The sequence below is a fragment of the Schistocerca serialis genome, chromosome 3 (genome assembly GCF_023864345.2).
Source record: "Schistocerca serialis cubense isolate TAMUIC-IGC-003099 chromosome 3, iqSchSeri2.2, whole genome shotgun sequence".
Classification (NCBI taxonomy): domain Eukaryota; kingdom Metazoa; phylum Arthropoda; class Insecta; order Orthoptera; family Acrididae; genus Schistocerca; species Schistocerca serialis.
This window is the reverse complement of record NC_064640.1, coordinates 66226763-66247097: the sequence shown is the minus strand read 5'-3', so window position 1 is coordinate 66247097 and position 20335 is coordinate 66226763. Positions and strand designations below refer to the sequence as shown.

At 39.7% G+C, this 20335-nt stretch overlaps 1 protein-coding gene across 1 annotated transcript in view; it reads right to left on the bottom strand.

Moving 5' to 3' along the window:
- LOC126469717 (protein Daple) overlaps positions 1–20335 on the bottom strand; it is a 195271-nt gene that overhangs the window by 58975 nt on the left and 115961 nt on the right. Inside the window, exon 16 of the mRNA XM_050096907.1 lies at positions 15929–16216. Coding sequence (XP_049952864.1) covers positions 15929–16216 — 288 coding nt within the window. The remainder of the gene's footprint in view (positions 1–15928; positions 16217–20335) is intronic.

Sequence of the window (20335 nt, the reverse complement as noted above, 5' to 3'; positions counted from 1 at the left end):
TCTCTTTTTTGCCCGGAACACTAATTTGCTTTCTGGAATGAATCCAGAAGCAGAACCAGCGTGAAGCACAATTATTCGTCCACCTTTACCAACTGGTACTTTAAACCCACCCGAACCATCACTCATTTTCCAACACGCTTTCCTTGTGTGATTTTGGTTCACCCATGTTTCGTCCAAGAAAAAAATGTTCTTATTCCCGGATTTTCTTACTTCAATAATACGTCTTAAAAACTGTGCCCTTGAAGCAGCGATATCACTACGTTCCATTAAAAACTTTCTTCCGTCATTTGTATGTACATATTTGAATCCAATGTTTTTAAGTATTCTATTCATTGAAGTCATGCTACCTTTAAAATTTATGGTTTCACGCATTTTCACAGTGATTTTTTTTACAGTAGGAAATTCGCCTGTGTTGTACATGTTGAGCACTTCTCGTCTTAGAACATCTTTGTCGAAATTATCTAAATTAGTTACAGTCCTCTCACGAGTGCGATATTTCCCTGGCGATCTGAAAAGTGGGCTTCCACAGGTCTCCGTAGATAACTTTCCTTCATTGGCAATCCGCTGAACGGTTCTCAAGCTAACGCCTGTCGCTTCTGCAGTGCGTTCCTGAGATCTGGCGACATCCGTGATAGGTCCACCGTTTTCTGCTTCGCGCTTGAAAAAAGCGTGAATCCGGTAAATTATGTCCCTCGCCTGTTTATGGAGAGTTTGTCGCTTACCACCATTATCAGCCATGACAACTTGCAACAAATGCGATAAAAATTCACCAAAGAATAACTACAATCACATTTAACACTCGCACTCGCCAAGACATTCCCAGCAGACCGTTCAGAAAACTACTGAACACTCATTGGCTGTCAGCGGATGCGTGACGTCAGGTGCGTAGAACGAGCCTTAAATCGACCGCAGTCGTTTATGGTTCCAACTATACAGAGTGTTCATTTTAATTGGAGACATTGAAATATCCGCAAATCTACACATCGGATCAAACAAATTTATAACTAAATTTTTTTGTCTCAGAGGAGGACATCCAATGATACCAAATTCGACGAATTTGTAGTCAAATTTGTTATAATTGGATGTCCCCTTACGGGAGGAACTAATTTTCATTAGGATTTCTTTTGGCTCTGTGTGTCGTTTTCAAGAGATTTCAATGTCCCCATAAAATGAACACCCTTTATAACATAAACAGTGTTTATATATTGGGAAATATTCTATCTTTAGCAACTGTAACAAAACTTTCTTTATACCAGAGTCATTTCGCTTTTTTCTAAAACGTTCTGATTAAAACGAAGTTGGCGAAGTACACAAAACTGAATTTTGGACGTAATAAAACATAAAACTAAAATATATTGCCAGTGAGGCACAGTGCGCAAACATTTTGTTTTTGTCACAACGGACAGCAAATACTTGCCAAAACATAGATCAGTCGACGAAACCATTGAATATGATGTTGCCAAAGCAGCGAAGCAAAGAATTCCGTCAGACAATCAAATAGCTCGGCAACGTACGAGCCGAAATTCTGCTCTAAATAATACTTTTAATACTGCCGCAAAAGAATATATCTCAATATGAATAGTAAAACAGCGACTGCGGAAGAGGCGATATACAAACAAAACGGATAACATGAATATTGTATGTGTGCCTTTTCGTTGTTTTTAATTGCTGTGAAAAGAAATATTGGAGGAGAAAATTACAAAAACTGAAAACTTATTATGATTATAATGAAGCACAGGAAATTTCAAAACGTTACTTTCAAACGAATAAAATTCATTAAGTAAGACACTTCGCTATTGTTTTTAAATAAATAAAATATTTAGCATGCAACAAGCCTTGAACTCAGAATCTTCCGATTAGCAGCCCAACACCTTAACCATTATGCCAACGCAGCTACTCATTTCTGGCATCTCCTGGAGCACTCTAAACGTTTGCAAAATACCGACAAACACTGTTGGGATGACTATGAATTACTCACGTTGTGTCGAAGTACAATAGGAAATAAACAATTACCGCTGTTCTTTATTGCGAAAAAGCGGTTCGTGAGACTGATACAAACACCTTTCCTTGCTATCGCCTGAATTAGGAGGCTTATTGTTTGTTTGGTTTAATTAATTAATAGAATATGAAGCAATTGGTGTAAAGAATGCTTTTTCCAAACTTTCTATAAAAGAAAGTCTGCTATCAAGACATTGCTTTTGTTCAATTACTTCATTTATGACTGAACGTTTCTAAAATTGAAGACACTCGTCCGTGCTCTGCACTGCAGTCGAGATCTGGCAACGTCGTTCTCTGTTCATTGGCTGACTGTGATTTGTGACGTCAAATGCGCAGAACGAACCTAAACTCGGCCGCCAAGATATATGACGTGCAGTGAAACAAATTTGGAAAAAATCAACTGAGATTTTCAAAAATGACCTAGACATTGAGAGACTGTGCTTACACTTGAATATGTTAGCTGATATTGCTAATAAAAAGCAAATGGTCTTAAAAAACATGCGTGATATAAGAAAGTACATTACACAAGTGCCTGCAGTTGGAGAAATGTTATGTGAAGTAGTGAAGTGCGTTAAGCTTCTCCAAATAGTTCCAATCATGATAGCAACAGTAGAACAGCCATTTAGCGCCCTTAGACGTCTGAAGTCATATCTTCGATCAACAATGGGACAGAAGGGATTGAACAACTTTGCTGTTCTTCGTGCCCATTGAGATGTTTAGGATTCAGTAATCCAGTCCATTTGCACCTAAGACACTCTAGTCCTTATAGTGGCATTTAGAGTAATATCAAAAGTCTTTATAAAATAGAGAATTAAATACATACATAATGTTAAATTTTCAGATTCGAAATATTAGTACTAGTTTAGTACTGTATTACTATATTACTATAGTACTGTATTAGTTGTTTTCAAATACTTAAGTATTTCTAGGGTGTAAGACCTAATTAAAACCCACTATTTACATAATTTTTGACTGAAAGTATTGGGCATCCTGTATTAACTTTATTAAGTGTATTACAACATTAACTTTGAGATATTGTTTCTATTTAATGGACCCTGAGCTTTATTCAAAATAAGCTTAAATTAGCTATTTCACTTATTAATCAAAGTGCTATTACTGTGCGACACCAATATTTTGTGTGTTAGTCTTTTAATGATAGTTTAGGATTTATTTAAATATTGTCGCAGAAGAAGCCAAGTAGCACCGTAGTGTAGTGGTTATGATACTAAACTGTTGCATGAAGGGTTGCGAGTTCAAAACTCACCTGGACTGTATAATTTTAATTTCTATATTCGGTTTGAGTACATTCTAGAAGTATCCACAAATGTCAAGAATCATTGTACTGGAATGTTCTGTAGCTGTATATATACTGTATGTGTTCTGGCCGGAGACAGTTCGCTCCGCGCTCTTGTATGTGCAAGTGCTGAATAAACCTTCGTTAGTGTTCGTCATTCATCTAATTACACCTTCATCTATGTGACATTATTGTGGTGGAGGCACCGGGTATTGGAACTTGTGATAGTGCACATTATCAATGACACAGTGGCTTCCAAGAGGCCACGACAGAGTCACTGTTTACGTGGCGAGAAACCCGAGTTCGAGCCATATTCAAAAGATCGCAATCTATCAAAGACAGAAGAAGAAGAGGACGTTACAATGACAGCAACTGTGTGCCACCACATGAGACATCATTCCAGGTTCTCTGGTGACAATGGCCAAGATCCAAACAAGTGGCTGAAGGTATATGAGTGTATAGCCAAATTTAACAAATGAGATGACACCGTGTGTTTGGCTAACATATTCTGCTACTTGGAAGGCACTGCCAAGCAATGGTATGAGAACAACAAGGAGAAGTTCTCAAGCTGGGAAGTATTCCAGGCGGAACTCCGCAAGCATTTCGGTGACACACAACGACAGGAGTGCAAGGTTGAAGATAATCTAAAGTGCAGGGCACAGGAGAAACTATAGCATCCTACATTCAAGACATCTTGGAGCTGTGTAAAATAGTGGATCCCAGAATGGAGGAGGAAGATAAGGTTGCACATCTCATGAAGGGTGTTGCTGAGGACATGTATCAAGCCCTACTCCTGAAGGTGGTTTCAAGAGCAGACAACTTCATAAAATGGTGCCAGTACATCGAGACAATGCATCCAAAAAGAATTACATGCAAGAAGTTTGAACGGCTTCCATATGTCATACCGATGTCTGTGATGGAGGAAGGAACTGATTTCAAAAGTGTTCTTCATGAGAGAGAGAGAGAGAGAGAGAGAGAGAGAGAGAGAGAGAGAGAGAGAGAGAGAGATTAAGAAGGCACTTGGATTGGATTGCACGGGAAGACACTTCAAGAGGTCATAAGGGAGGAAGTGGAACAAACATTGAAGCCAATCTCTTGTCCTTCATTTCCCTTTAAAACGATGAAAAAGTCGACACTCAGGTGAAGTTACGTTCCTACAATGCCGCATAAGGAACCTGCTTGGGCACCAAGGAAGACTGACATCTGGAGGACCCAGGAGAACCAACCAGAATGTTTCCACTGCGGACGACTGGGACATGTGGTGCGCTATTGTCAAGAAAGGCAGCAGATATTTGAAGACGCCCACGCGAGAAGACAGCAGACCAATCTTGGCCGACACCAACTCCGGGACGACGAAGATGAACAAGAAGATGTGGGTGCAGGACGACGTAGGTCACCATCGCTGCAAGCTAGCCACTAGAGGAGACACTCCCCTACATGGCGATCAAGGTCTCCATCACCATTTAGAGACTCCAGCCAATCACCTAGCCACCGCAACCTGTAAAACTAAAGGGTGTGACCTTCCTTGAAGGCGAGGCTGCCGAAGAGAAAAATCCTTCGCCGTCGATCACTACAAAAATGATAGGAAACTATGTCGATAACCTCACGGATGGCCAACCAGCCCTAGCTCTTGTGGTCTCTGGATCATCATAGATGGATTATTGTTTGCACTGATTATCTGACACGCTATGCCATTACAAAAGCCGTGAAAACAGCTGAAGCATCCAAGGTACCAAATTCATCGTGGACGACATTGTTAATTATGGATCGAGGGAAAGTTTTTCAATCCAATCTTGTGAAAGAGATAAACCGTCGGTGCAAAATTACTCATCACATGATAACTGCCAACCATCCGCAAACTAATGGGCTTATTGAATGCCTTAATAAGACCTTGGCCGACATGCTATCAATGTTCATCAGTGTTGAGCAGAGCAACTGGGATGAGGTGCTACCTTTCGTGACTTATGCTTACAACACCGCCAAACAAGACACCACAGGATTTACGCCATTTTTCCTGGTACATAGGCGTGAGGTGACGACGATGATGGACACAGTGTACCCGTTACACCCTGATGACATGGGCGATGACTACATCAGCCAGGTGTTAACCAGAGCTGAGGAAGCTCAGCAGTTAGCTTGACTCCGCACACTGCATGCTGAGAACGATCGCCGAAGGCATGACGCAAGACACTGCCCTGTTCTTTACCAGCCTGATGACCTCGTCTGGATCTTCACTCCTGTTCAGAAGGTTGGTCTCTCTGAGAAGCTCCTCCGGCGCTACTTTGGACCTTATAAGGTTGTAAGACAGTTGTCTGATGTTACTTGTGAAGTTGAAGATTTCGACCCCGACACAAAACGACGATAGATCAGAGGTACTGTCCACGTCCTTCCAATGAAGCCCTATAAGGATCCTGCAACCCAGGGTAAATTCGAAGCTCCAGTGACAGGCAACAAGTGGAAAGGTGACGAAGATCATCGCTAGGGCAACCATCAGGAATCGGAGTATGCAGGACCGATGACTCGTTCCCGGACTAGGAGGATGTACTAAACTGTTGCATGAAGGGTCGTGAGTTCACAACTCACTTGGACTGTACAATTTTAATTTCTATATTCATTTCGAGTACATTCTAGAAGTATCCACAAATATCAAGAATCATTGTACTGGAATGTTCTGTAGCTGTATATATACTGTATGTGTTCTGGCCAGAGGCAGATTGCTTCACGCTCTTGTATGTGCAAGTGCTGAATAAACCTTTGTTAAATGAAATTAGTATTCGTTCTTCATCTAATTACACCTTCTTCTATGTGACAATATAATTTCAGTCTTTTCAGAGTGATATATTCACCACTGTGTAATAGTCTATAAGAATGATTTTTAATGTAAATTAAATTAGCTTTTTACAAAAATATTGTGCATGTTAATGTTTTGTTTCTTTTTTCAAAGCCAAAAAATGTGTCTGTCAGGCTTGTCAAGTTTCTTGGAGTGTCGAGTTATTGAAAGTCCAGTTTTCGGGGTTCTAACGTTGATCAAATGCCTCTAAAATGCTTTAAAAACTTTAAAACTCACTACTTTTGATCTAAAATTTAGAAAACTTCCTGGGGGCAAGACCCCCAGTATGAGAGTGAGAGAGAGAGAGAGAGAGAGAGAGAGAGAGAGAGAGAGAGAGAGAGGTACATCACTCTTAGTTATTCGGGAGTTGAAAAAGAGGTGGGAGTGAGCTGCAACTAAAAGTACTGTCTACTTGAACTTTCTCATAAACTTAGTAGTGCAGCCTATATCCAAGATTGGGTTATTACCATATTGTGTCAGAAGTTTACTTGCAGCCAATATTTGCACGTGGCCTACACTCGTGCAAACATGGTAATTTTTCAATTAATGTGTACCATAATCTTTGTGTACTTTTTCAATGTTTACGGGAGTGAGAATATCTGTAGAAAGGAGAGGTGTGACCTGGCAGCAACGGGAGGAAGAAAAGTGGTGGGAGGATTGAGCCAAATGGAGAGAGGATTCGTCAGCACCCAGACCCAGCAGTAGCTGGAGAGGGAGCGGGATCCGGATACAACAACAACAACAACAACAACAACAACAACTTCATAACTCTTCACCAACTTTGAATGAATTTGGACAGACATAAAAAACAAAGGATCCTATGACAGCACAGTGTCTCTGTTTGTAAATGTAAAACCAGCATGCACGTGGATGCAACCACAACCGAGAGTCCCCCCCCCCCCCCACACACACACACACAAACACACAATGATTTGGAACTTATTAAATACACAAGCATACAGACTGTTATTACTCTGGCATAGAATCTGTGAATGGGACAGGGTGGTTACTAAGAGGAAACCAAGAAAATTCTGTATTCATTCTTAAGCCCAGAGAAAACAAACTGCAGACTATTTGTAACAGTTAAAGGTCTGTGATAGACAGATTCAAAATTCACAGCTTTTCACAGGCTGACTAAACTGTGCTACAGTGATTTGATACAGTGCATTTCTCCTGTGATAATACAGAGTAATACAGATACGAAAGCACGTATCAGTGCAGAGGAACAGATATTAATCACACTGACGTAAGAAAGTGTTGATTTATTTTGTTCACATGGTATGCAAATACAGAAAATTATATCATAATTAAACATGACAATATACCATTTAGTAAATAATAAAATGTTCAATGAGAATACATATTATTGTGTTTCATACATCATTTTTGGAACTTACATGTGAGACAATCTGTGCAATTAGCAATCACCCACCAATTGCTGGCCAACTCCTTGCTGAATTACACTGTAATACAGATTGTTAGCACTATTCCCTTGAAGACCAGTCTCAGCAACTTTGTCCAGTTTGTATGAGGCACTGATGAGTTGGGGAATTATAGTGACTGCATAACAGCTACAGGGGAAAATGGCAGTGGAGTGGATGACTGATTCATGATTTCAATGACTACTTGTAAGAACTTATGTTTGAATGTTTTTATTCGTTGGCCACTCATTTCATCCAAGTCAGACAATAATTTGAGAAGAAGCATTTTCATGTCTTCTCTGATTCTGGGACATCAATTTTTGTCTTCTTGGCTTTAATAAACTTCATGAAACAGTTACCAATTCAATTATTTTTATAACAACATTTGAGTTTTCTTTCTTCTTATGTCATCTGAAAATTTCTCTCAGCTTAAAAAATTTGGAATTTTTCTTCACATCATCTGTGTCCAACCAACACAAGTTGCAGTCTTAGAAAAGAGTGGTGGTGCTGCTGAGGATGATGGTGGTGAAAATGAAAGATGCTGAGAGGAGATATCTTTATTGGCTATAGTGTCAAATACATTTTGTATAACATGTTAAATATCTGGCAAATTTTCAGGGGAGTCAGAAGTTAAGGGTTTAAAAAAAGATAATGAACACTAGATTGTTTCTGTGGTGTCACCGCCAGCCACCACACTTGCTAGGTGGTAGCTTTAAATCGGCCGCGTGTCGCCACTGTCAGTGATCGCAGACCGAGCGCCACCACACGGCAGGTCTCGGGAGACGGACTAGCACTCGCTCCAGTTGTACGGACGACTTAGCTAGCGATGCACACTGACGAGGCCTCGCTCATTTGCAGAGCAGATAGTTAGAATAGCCTTCAGCTAAGTCAATGGCTACGACCTAGCAAGGCGCCATTAGCATTACATTGCATGTATCTACAGAGTCTCACTTGTATCGTCAAGAGCGATGTACAACAAGGATGGATTAAAGTTAAGTATTCCAGCAGCTACGTACTTTTCTTTATAGCATTCATTACGTATCCTGTTTCAGACCTAACGCCCGCCTCCGTGAGTTAGCGCGTGCATCTTGGCCGCCTCTTTCAATTAGTGTGTGCAGTGTTGGCAAGTCTGCCGACACTACAGTTTCCATCATCCTACATGGCTTCTTTGTCTTTGTCCCACTACCACCTGGGGCAACAAAGACAGTTTGTAACTTCTTTTCCATTTCACACTGTGTTCAGGCACTAAAGCAAAAGACCTTCCCCTTAGGAGCAAAAACAGGAATAATATTTACGGAACCTATATTAATATGACCTTGCTATGATTTTCTGTTTGTATGTGAAGGCTAATCTCGTGAACTACTGTAGGGATCTTGAGATGGTTTTCATTAAGGGACAGACTGATTCAAGAAGAAGGTTTGTGTACATAAGTTATAATCATAGTAATGAATTACAATATATGTGAAACTTCCTGGCAGATTAAAACTGTGTGCCTGACCGAGACTCGAACTCGGGACCTTTGCCTTTCGCGGGCAAGTGCTCTACCAACTGAGCTACCGAAGCACGACTCACGCCCGGTACTCACAGCTTTACTTCTGCCAGTACCTCGTCTCCTACCTTCCAAACTTTACAGAAGCTCTCCTGGTAGAGCACTTGCCCGCGAAAGGCAAAGGTCCCGAGTTCGAGTCTCGGTCGGGCACACAGTTTTAATCTGCCAGGAAGTTTCATATCAGCGCACACTCCGCTGCAGAGTGAAAATCTCATTCTGGAAACATCCCCCAGGCTGTGGCTATGCCATGTCTCCGCAATATCCTTTCTTTCAGGAGTGCTAGTTCTGCTAGGTTCGCAGGAGAGCTTCTGTAAAGTTTGGAAGGTAGGAGACGAGGTACTGGCAGAAGTAAAGCTGTGAGTACCGGGCGTGAGTCGTGCTTCGGTAGCTCAGTTGGTAGAGCACTTGCCCGCGAAAGGCAAAGGTCCTGAGTTCGAGTCTCGGTCGGGCACACAGTTTTAATCTGCCAGGAAGTTTCATATCAGCGCACACTCCGCTGCAGAGTGAAAATCTCATTCTGGATACAATATATGTATTGTTATCATTGTGGAATATTGTATGCGTATATGGAATTCCTGAAAATCTCACTGATGTTTCCAGATGCCTATGACTGGACTCCAGTTGCTGTATAAGAACAGAAGATGTAAACACCCCTTTCTTCAGCACTATGACAGGTATCAGACATGGTTGCATTTTATAACCATTCTTTTTCATATTAGTCATAGACACAATAATGAGAAAAATTATGGAGAATTCAAATACAGACACATGTTGGAATAAACAGATCTGGACTTTGCAGACATCATCATTCTGTTGGCAGAAACACCACTAAGTTTACAACTAATGACAACCAAGTTGGATGGAATGAATGGATACAGGAGTACAGGGAGATCTCATAACACCTGGAAATGAGTGTTTGCTAATGACATTTAGTGTGTGGACCTGAACTTGGAGGAAGCTGAAAATGTGACAGCTGGTCGAGTTCGCTGAAGAAAACTTGTTGCCCAACATGCTACTTAGACTTGGAGGAACTAGGTCCAAGAATCTGTTCCATTCTTTATTGATTTCAGAGTGACATCTTCTGGCAATGATGGTAATTATGAGCTGGTCACCTGTAGAGGAGGTGGTATTGGCAAGAAAAGCAATGTGGTGATTCCTTCAGTTCGCCTCCACCTGTAGCAACAGATGATGGGCTGCGATGACTGACAACCAGCGATCAGTGAAGCACCTGTTGGCCAAAGTACCACCACCAAGACCCTCACTGGTCACTTCTGATGCAGGTAGATCTCAGACTGCCATGCTTTCCAGGGGCCACACATGCTCAACTGTCACTCAACCAGTCTCTGCTCTTGCTTCAAGAAGGCAACATCTCCTGGCCATGCTCTCGGCAGCTTACCCTGCACAATGCCACGTGGCCTGCATTGTCAGCTGCCGCACTGTGCCGGAGTTTGCACGGACAGCAGGATTTTGCACCCACATCCAGTTTGTGTGTTTTGTCATGGTATAGTTAGTGCCACCTCTGAGCCGCATTCCCTCGAGGGGCTTCCCCGGACTGCAGCTGCACAAAGTCTGATGATGCCCGGTTCATTCCCACAGTATTACCTCCTACGTTACTGTGTGTAGTGTACTTCAGTGCAGTGAAGTTCACTGAGTGCTAGGAGTACCATGTGGGTTTATTATCATTTCATCCCTAGCCATTATGGCACCCCTTTACCACCAAGTGTACCACTAAAACAAGTTTTCTCTCTAACCCTGCTGGCTCCCTTAACTGCCAGGCAAGTCCATCTCATTCTCAACCCCCCTTATGAAGCTACTTAATGTGATCATTCTCCAAAATATGTCTGGATAATGTGATAAGAAGGTTTAACAGAGGATTAAAAATGATTGAATCTACATTTCAACTGGTTCAGAAGGCTTTCAAATTTTAAATGGCCCAATATGTTGCACCAATCCCACCAGACTGAATGATATTATCAAAGCCATTTGCATTCTCCAAAATTATGTACACAAACAAGTAACTGCAAAATACACATCAACACACCTTGAAGAAAATCATGAAACCACTAACAATGCTGCAACAATACTCACAGCTCAAAAAGTTACAATTCTGTGCTAATTCACCAGCAAATATATTCACAGATTATTTAGCAAATTATTTTGTTTCCATATGTGCGTCTCTTCCTTGGCAGTGGAGCTACCGCACTTGAATGTCCATTTCAAGGAAAGTATAGTTATTACATTCGAAAATTTGAAGTCAATCCTTTACTTTAATGTGTTGTCAATTACTTTTATTTTGAAAACCCATATGTCTTTAGATTTTGGTTTTTTTAAAGTCATTTGTATGTGAACATAATTTTATTTAAACTTAGAAGATTTGTATCTTTTATGTCATTTGCCCACTATTTTCATTTTTATTTGCACATGATAATGTAATTTTACAGAACACACAAAAGAATTCCGATGGTATGATTTACTAAGATGTTTTTCCACTTTTCTTACAAACTACCACTAAAAGCCAGCCTTATAATATTAACACAAAACAAATCTTTGTTCAAGGAAACAATGCTAGTCCAACTGCTTGGCAATGCTCATGCCAAGTCAACTGGTCAGCAACATGTTGCAAGCAATTTACTGGTGAGTTATTCCACAGTTGTGTCACCTGCCCAGCCCTATTCAATTAGACATGACATGATTCACAAGCAACCAGTTGCCAATACATACTGTCAACAAATTTCATTTGAGTTGCTTCAGATATGGAGGAAATATGAAAATGATGGGAGGTGCAATGATAAAAGAAACCATCAAAAACAAAGAGCTGCAATGTAATGGAAATTAAGTGCTTGTCTGCAGACTTACTGAATGTCTGTCAGAAGCATACAAATTATGATCACGGAGACACCATGGCAATTCAAACACTGGGATGTTGTGAACATTCTTATCAAAACCAGAATGAGATTTTCACTCTGCAGCGGAGTGTGCGCTGATATGAAACTTCCTGGCAGATTAAAACTGTGTACCCGACCGAGACTCGAACTCGGGAAGAAGTAGAGCTGTGAGTACCGGGCGTGAGTCATGCTTCGGTAGCTCAGATGGTAGAGCACTTGCCCGCGAAAGGCAAAGGTCCCGAGTTCGAGTCTCGGTCGGGCACACAGTTTTAATCTGCCAGGAAGTTTCATTCTTATCAAAAATTTTGCAACAGCCACAATAGTACAAAGATCTGAAATATGCTGGCACCCGTGTCTAAAATTAAAGTATGCTATAGCTGTCAAATGCATGCAACGCCATATCTGCAGTGAGAGTGCTTGCAAACATTATAACCAAGAAATAAAAAGAAAATCAATCAGAAATGACAATGGTAGATTGAAAAATAACTGACTAACTAACAACGCAATGTTTTCACAAACTGTCAGACACCTTGATTACTTCTACCTGTTATTGCTAATTGTTCTCGGTAAACCAACATGTCATAACCTCATAATCTTTCCATTGTTGAACATTTTCATTACCAATCCCACAGTTGCAAACAAAAGACTTAGATACATCTGGCAGTGACTGGGAACAGGTTGCCTAAGGTAGTCAATCTTGCCTGAACTATTATGCATGCAGAATCTCCCATATTTTACTGTATTTACTGATACTGTAATGCAGACTTCATGTCAAGCAACATTTAGTGTGTGCTTTTGGTACAGGATTAGATTTCTTTAAAAGCTCTCCCTGCTGTCAAATTCAGGTTTTAGTCAGCTTTCAACAATGACTATTACATGGGTCATCATGTTAACCAGAAGCATTCAACCTTTAATATCACTGTAATATTCTGATGGACTACTGTTTAGACATGGGCCACAATCTGTAACTCTATGTACTTTCAGTAGCTGCTAGTGGGGTTTTTTTGGACATCTTCATTGAGACCCTGCCACACAAATATACACAGGGTGTTTCAAAAGATTCACCCAATCTCACAAGACTGTATCTTCTACACGAATGGAGGCAGAAACTCAGAGCACATTTTAACTTACACATACAACATCAATATACTTTTTACAATTATGTTTAGGATCAAAGTTTTGATTTAGTTTTCACAGACGGTAAATGTGCCCTCCATAGGATGCACGACATCGATCCAGATGATAGTCAAACTTGTGTTCCATAGTTTTGTGGGCATGTCTGGAGTTACTGCATTCACCGCTGTTGCTCCACATCAAAGCTCACACAAAGTTAATGCAAGAGGAGGCCCGTAGATGGAGTACACAAATCCCTCACCAAAAAACATGAGACACAACGACTGCAGAGGTTAATGGTGCAATGTGAGATACACATGCCCATTATGGCCACTCCACTACCATGGCCTTTGAAAATGACAAAGTTGAAATGTGCAAGACTGGTGAGAAATAAAAGTGTGATCACGACGAAAGTAAAGTTGTTAAAAATGCATCCAGATAGCTGTGTCGTCTCACAACATTTTCATGCAAATTGCAGCTGGTACTGGAATACACCAAGCACATTTAGAAGGATGTAGGTTGCAGTAGTTACTCAGAGATGAAGAAGCTTGCACAGGGCAGAGTAGCATGGAGAGCTGCATCAAACCAGTCTCTGGACTGAAGACCACCACCATCACCACAACAACAACAACAACTGGAATACAGTATAGAGGACCTCGGCTTCAGTGATCGCAGATTCATTTATAGATTTTATGTCTTCAATTGATTCAAACCAATTTCAGTTTTAGGAATTTCTTTTCCACTTGACACTTCTTTCACCTCCGCCAATGTTTGTGCAGAATGGTGAGTTGTTTAGGTTTAGGACTCAAGTGTAAAACTAAACCATGCAGCAGTTATAACAGGTGCAGCATCTGACTTGCACAATACAATACAGTTGTTATTGCATCGAATGAGGAGCCTGGAAAGGATGACATGATCTGATAGGAGAGGAGTCTATGAAGAAATTACAGTACTAACAGAAAATTTAGCTAACAAGAGTAACAATGCAGTGAGGGCAGCATATACTAACAATTTATTTATATATAAACAGCTACAAAATTGCAATCAATTTACAAAGTGTTGGTTTGAAAGCCCTATTTTCTTTTCATTTAATTTAGTTCCGGTTCTTTAATTTCTCTATCTACTTTCAGTGTTACCATTCTTATTTCATGATCCCCAAGCAACACTTTTCTTTTATTTTATACACCTGCTCGAGGGAATGTAATCTTCTTTCATAAAATTGGTATTTCACATCAAGAATACTTTCAGTTGTTCTCATTTTTAGGACGTGATTCTGACTCTGTAGATTATATAACAGTCTCCTAGATTCTGTGTTGCACATGTGCCTGTAAATACAGGTTATTTTTAGTTCAAAATGTGTGACGTATTGCTGTCACAGGTAACTTACTCTATCATTCTTACCGATCAACATAAACACTCTCTCCTTCATCTTCACTGCCATCAATGAGAAGAACATTATATTAATTTGAAGTTAACAGTCACCTGCTCATTTACTAATGTGAATGAACTGCAACCTTCATTGTTATTTAAATATGAATTAGAACAAAAAATGAACAGGAATACAATGAATGATATTATAAACTATCTACTACACAGATAATTCATTTCAAAAAATTTATCTGAGCATAGTTACCACTTCTGCTTATTAACAGACCCTCTCCAATTCTGTTTGTACTTGGAACATGCATGAGATGCTGCAGCTTTAGATTTAGCATGATTACCTACATTGTTCCACAAAACTGCTTGATTCATTTAACAAGGTTACAGTAATTGTTTCCATGTTCTTTTGAAAGTGAATTAGTGCTTTGTCTACAATGTAAATAAGAATATAAAACACAAGGAACAGTCTCAATATATTTCTCTGCCTTATTTGAGAGGCTTTTCACATTTTAAGGCATTAAACAGCTAGGTCACCAGCATTGTAAAGGAACAGTACATGAGAAATAAAGAATAAGAAAATCCACCGTCTGGAATAGCTTCAGGCACTTGTCCATAAGCTCAACCAAAAGTCTTTATTTACTGCACTCAAATTTTTGCATCATCAGCTATCAATTTAACAGCAACATTTCATATATTCAAGATGTTATCTTTACAGAAGATCTCAACGAAATGTTTATCAAATTTGATGCACTGAGGCATATTATATCACAAAACAATTATGAAGGTAGATAAAAACTGGAGGAAGACATGCTGATTTCTGATGAAATGGGAGTCATTTATTACAAACTATATTACACATTCAAAACAACACTGTTGTGTTTTTAGTTATGTCCAGCAGATGCATACTTTACTTTACCAAAAATGTTACATATAGATATTTACTTATTGTATGATGGTGGTTAGGAGTTTGTATGAAGCCGAAAAATAATCACTAGAACTAATAACTAATGGGAGAACTCCCACAATTATGATAAAGAATGGCTCATTCACAGCCTACAACTTTATTTCAGAATGAAACGGTCACCTTTTAAAAGATCATGTCTGGGGGTAGGAAAGCATCTATGAAACTTTGGGAAAGTACTAAAGAGGTAACAGCAGGATGAAGAAACATGCATATGAGAGATGCTACAGCACTGAAGACAAGGTTTTACATATAAGAGAGTTGCACATCAGTAAAAACATTCAGTGCAGAATGAAAGTTTCTTTCCACACAATATATTGGATGCTAGCCAGTAAAATGAATACAATGATATTTTTTTATTACGTGATAACATACAGCCATTGAATGCCAACCACACACCACAGAAAAACAGAACAGAGAATAATATCACAATGACTACTTGAAAATTGTGTCTAATCCTGAAACGGTCTCATCAAATTCTATATTTTATCACTTACCTTGAGACTCGAGTGTTCTGCTCTCAAGTTTGTGAGTGAACGTGACTCTGCCTTGAGACGATCACACTCTCTTTGTAGAGCTTGTGTATCTGACTCACGCTGACCATACATCTCGCGTAATGAGCGTACCTCCGATCGTAGATCACGCTGTGCACCCCTAAGTGATTCTCGTTCCATTGCCATTTTATCAAATTGTTCCGAAAGATGTTCATGCAATGTCTGCAATGTCACTTGGTCCTGTATCAGTTGTTCATGTAGCTCTTGTTGTACTCCACGTTCCTTTACCATCTATAATGCATAATTGCAAGCACATTGATTACAAACATTAGTTAATTACTACTAAAATCAATATATAATACATTAACAAACAACACAGTAAAGAAGGTGATTAATGTTGTATTAAAGGGAAGGAAGAAGACAGGAGCTTTACCGACAATCATTCTTCCCAAGCATCATTTGGAAATGGAACACAGAAGGAGGGAAAAGATAATGGTGCCAGAAGTACTCTCCACTGCAAACAGTGAGGTGGACTGCGTAGCATGGATGTAGATGTATGGGAGAGACAGCAAGATGATAAGAAGAGAAGGGAAAAAGGGAGGTAGAGGTGGATGGAAAGTTGATGCGCAAGAAGGAGAAAGGGGGTTGGGAATAGGAGAACACTTGTGGAAGGAGAAAGGGAAACCTGAAACAGGGCAGGAGCTAGTGCATGGTGGATGAGGGAGAAGAAAGAAACAGGAGTGGGGCTTAGAATGTGATGGAGAAGGAGGCTCATAGGGGTTCAAACGAGTGTCAGATGTGGGAAGGGTTTGCCAAGGGGGCTGGTGACAGATTTGTAGAGGGGCAGGGTAAGGAGACGTGAGACATAGTGGGAGGATGAGGGAGACGTGGTGGGTGAGTGAGACATTGAAAGGAAGAGGCAAAGAGAAGGGGTAAAATTATATCTACCCTCCAAAACAGATTGTAGGGGAGTGTGCATCTCCATGAATAATTGGTTACTTTTGATTTACTGCAGGGAAGTGTGCTGTTTTGAAATTTCCTAGCAGATTAAAACTGTGCAACAGACCATGATTCAGTGTCAGGATCCAGAACCTCACCCTTCACAAACAATCCCGTTACCAAATTAGCAATACAGGTACTATTTACAATCCATCTTCACAGCTTCATTTCTGCCAATATCTCTCCCCCACATTCTAAATTTCATAGAAGTTCTCCTGCATACCTTGTCAACCTAGCACTCCTGGAAGAAAGGGTTTAGCAAAGAAGTGGCTTAGTCGTAGTCTGTTTCCAGAATGAAACTCTGAGACCATTGCTCATGAAACAAAAGTTCCAGGTTTGAGTCCCAGTTTGACATAACATTTTAATCTGTCCAAAAGTTTCAGTGCAAAGGTTGTCCACTGTCATATTCTATGTGGTATTCAGTCATTGTTGACTATGGAGTTTGAAACTGGAGCATTCCTATAATGATTTATAAGTGAGCCTTAGGGCAAACTGAAGCTATGAGCAATTGCATTCCGGGGCAGTTGCTGTTCTTCCATGATCAGTTCTTTAAAAAAAACTCTGAGATGGGTCTTACGATTTAGCAACAAACACTGACAAATAAAATGTGTGTCACTTTTAGATGGAAGAGGATGATCAATGAATCTACTAGTACATTCAGTGCACACTTGGTAGGGGGTAGGAGACTGTTTCTCAGATCTTCATTTCCGGAATGTCTGTAATCAGTGGCTATCACACTGTTTACTCCAGGAAAAGTTTTCACAGTGTTTCCAGTTCTGTCAGCAGACGTTTATTAAGATTTAACTGCAGCAATTCTTACACATCATTACTCATACTGTCCTATGTGATGAAATATGGCTATAATAATTTGGTCAGAATGATGTGATCACACTCGGAGAAGGTAAACATGTAGCAACAATTACAGCAGTACGTCTACATTTTTTAATGAATCCTGGACAAGCAGCCAAAGGCAGGTTCATGAAGAATCTTGTTCCAAAACAAAATCATTCTTGATCACAAGGTGACGTGAAGAAGCAGCCTACTCACGCCGTATAAAATTCACATCAGTCTTTCCATTGTGTGCCAGTCAGTCCGCTGTAACTAGCTCCGACGTCATAAATGTTGCGCAATACTTTAAAAATCAAGTAAATAACCTGAAACGTTTCTAGCATGTCAGGAGTAATACTAAATCAATATGTGTTGAATATCAGTTCAATAACTTTAAGCATTTTCGAAAATTGGATGTTTTTCTGTAAAATTCATTAGCGCAACAGAAAAGAGCTAGAAACTTAAAATTTTATATTTAGATTCCTTTTTCATAATAATTTAGTAGAAACAGTATTCTGGATCTCACAAATTAAAATTTTAGTTGAAATTCATGATTTTCTGGTTTTTGTCTTAAAAATTAAGGAAGCAAGATAGATTAAGTAGGTGGATAAATAAAGCTAGGATGTTTAAATTTAAGTAGAAGGGAGATCCGCTATAATCATAAAAATATGAGAAGTTTCAACTGAATAACTATAAAACTATAGCGATAGCGTATCTCCAAAGGGCAAATTCAGAGCTCGTCTACTGTGTGTAGTGTAATTAAATTAATTTTCTCGCCCAAAATAATTGACTTAGCCACGTCAGACTTTTATTATGATTACTTACCTATGTGCTGATTGCACAGTTAAATTGAGAGCTTCATCGGCCATCAGCAAAGGAAGCGATGATTTATTCAATAACTTAAAGTGGTGCATTACTAGCCCAGCGGCTAGTCGGGAGAGCGGATTTGATCAGGCGTTCCCTTAGCCGTCCGCACCGCGGTTTTATATATAAGAACGCTGCACGAGAGAGGAAGGCCCCAGTTCTCTCCACACGCTGATTAGCGCACCACGTGTGCCGGGAGTCGCGGCGCGTCGGTATCATTGCTATAAACAGCCTCGGATGCCGTAATAAGTTACTCAGGATACGCGTAACCATGAAATCGTTTTCGAGTGAAGTGTTAATTCTGGGATGACTTTAATGATCTATCTTCAGTTTGCGTATTTCGTATTTTCACGTGCCGCCGCGGGACAGACATTCTACCATTATTTAGCGTGGCGTTTGATGAACATTATCATCAAATTATGGCAAGCATTCACCTAAACATTTAATTTGAGCAGTTATAGTTGCATCAGCGCATTAGACTCTGAACTGCTCTGATAGTTGGATTGTGTCGATTCTTTTTGGTCTGTGACTTTCAGAATATAGTGAACACTTTAGAGAGAATCATTTATTATTATTATTATTATTATTCATCCCAGACAATCTCATAATTCCTCAGAGCTATAAGCTGTAGCTATAAATGTATTTCTCAGATGAAGTGGGCACTAGGAATTCTAATTACAGGCTTCACGTTTTGCTAATCACTTTCTGGTTGCCAATATTGTAGTTAGAGAGCCAGTGTTAAGAACGGCAAACAACAGCATTAAATAAATAATAATAGGAACACATATATAACAAAATATCCACCCGCCACCCCACAAGCTCTAGTGAGGTCGCTAGGCGCAGCACAGAAGTATATATCTGTTGACACCAGGTCCCATGGGAAAACACTTGTGGTACATTTAAAGAGAGCCAATGACCGCCACAACCTCACTTGTCGCAACCAGCAAACATTAAAGCACGCTCTTCAATATACCTATTGAAAATGCGCCTGCACTATGTGATTTTCTCCTGGACGGTGACTTGGGCTTTGCTGTTACCAACCTACCATTGACACTTGGCTAGCATATGGACTTGCCTCTCTTAATCTAATGCAATATTGGCTTTGCCCACCATTCAACCGACAGTTGGGTATTCAGTGAACAAACCAATGGCATACTGGTGCACCAAGAGGACGGTTTGTAGTCGAGTGCTTTCCAGTCAAACCTAAAAACAGTGTTCTCATGAAGTAATGTGTGTTATTTTACAAACTTACAGAGTATTGTGTTGGACAAGAGGTATCCACCTCCTGAAGCTTTAATTTTGTGTAGTTGTAGAATGTCAGATGCTATTATTTTCTATGATTTGTTAGCAAATAATTTATGCTTAATAAGATCTATGTCGTTGAAGAAGGAGACTTCTAAAAGCATCCCTTTGAAGCCCATATTCTGTGAGATTTGTCTATCTTCTCATAAACAATAAAAATAGTCAGTGAATATACTTTCCATAGCCCACACATTCACTAAACTGTTCATGAGAATGCACCATGGCACACAGCTTAAAAAAGAGTAATTTGAGAGAAAGAGGTGAAGGTCGTTTGTAGAAATGAGAGAATTTGCATTTCTGTTTCAAAACTTTATACACTTATCTCTTTAATGGTTGAAAGAAGACAAAACTGCTAATATTAACAGTTAAAAAAACTCAAAGAGAAACAGCTAATATTCTTTAACATTTTCATCTAAT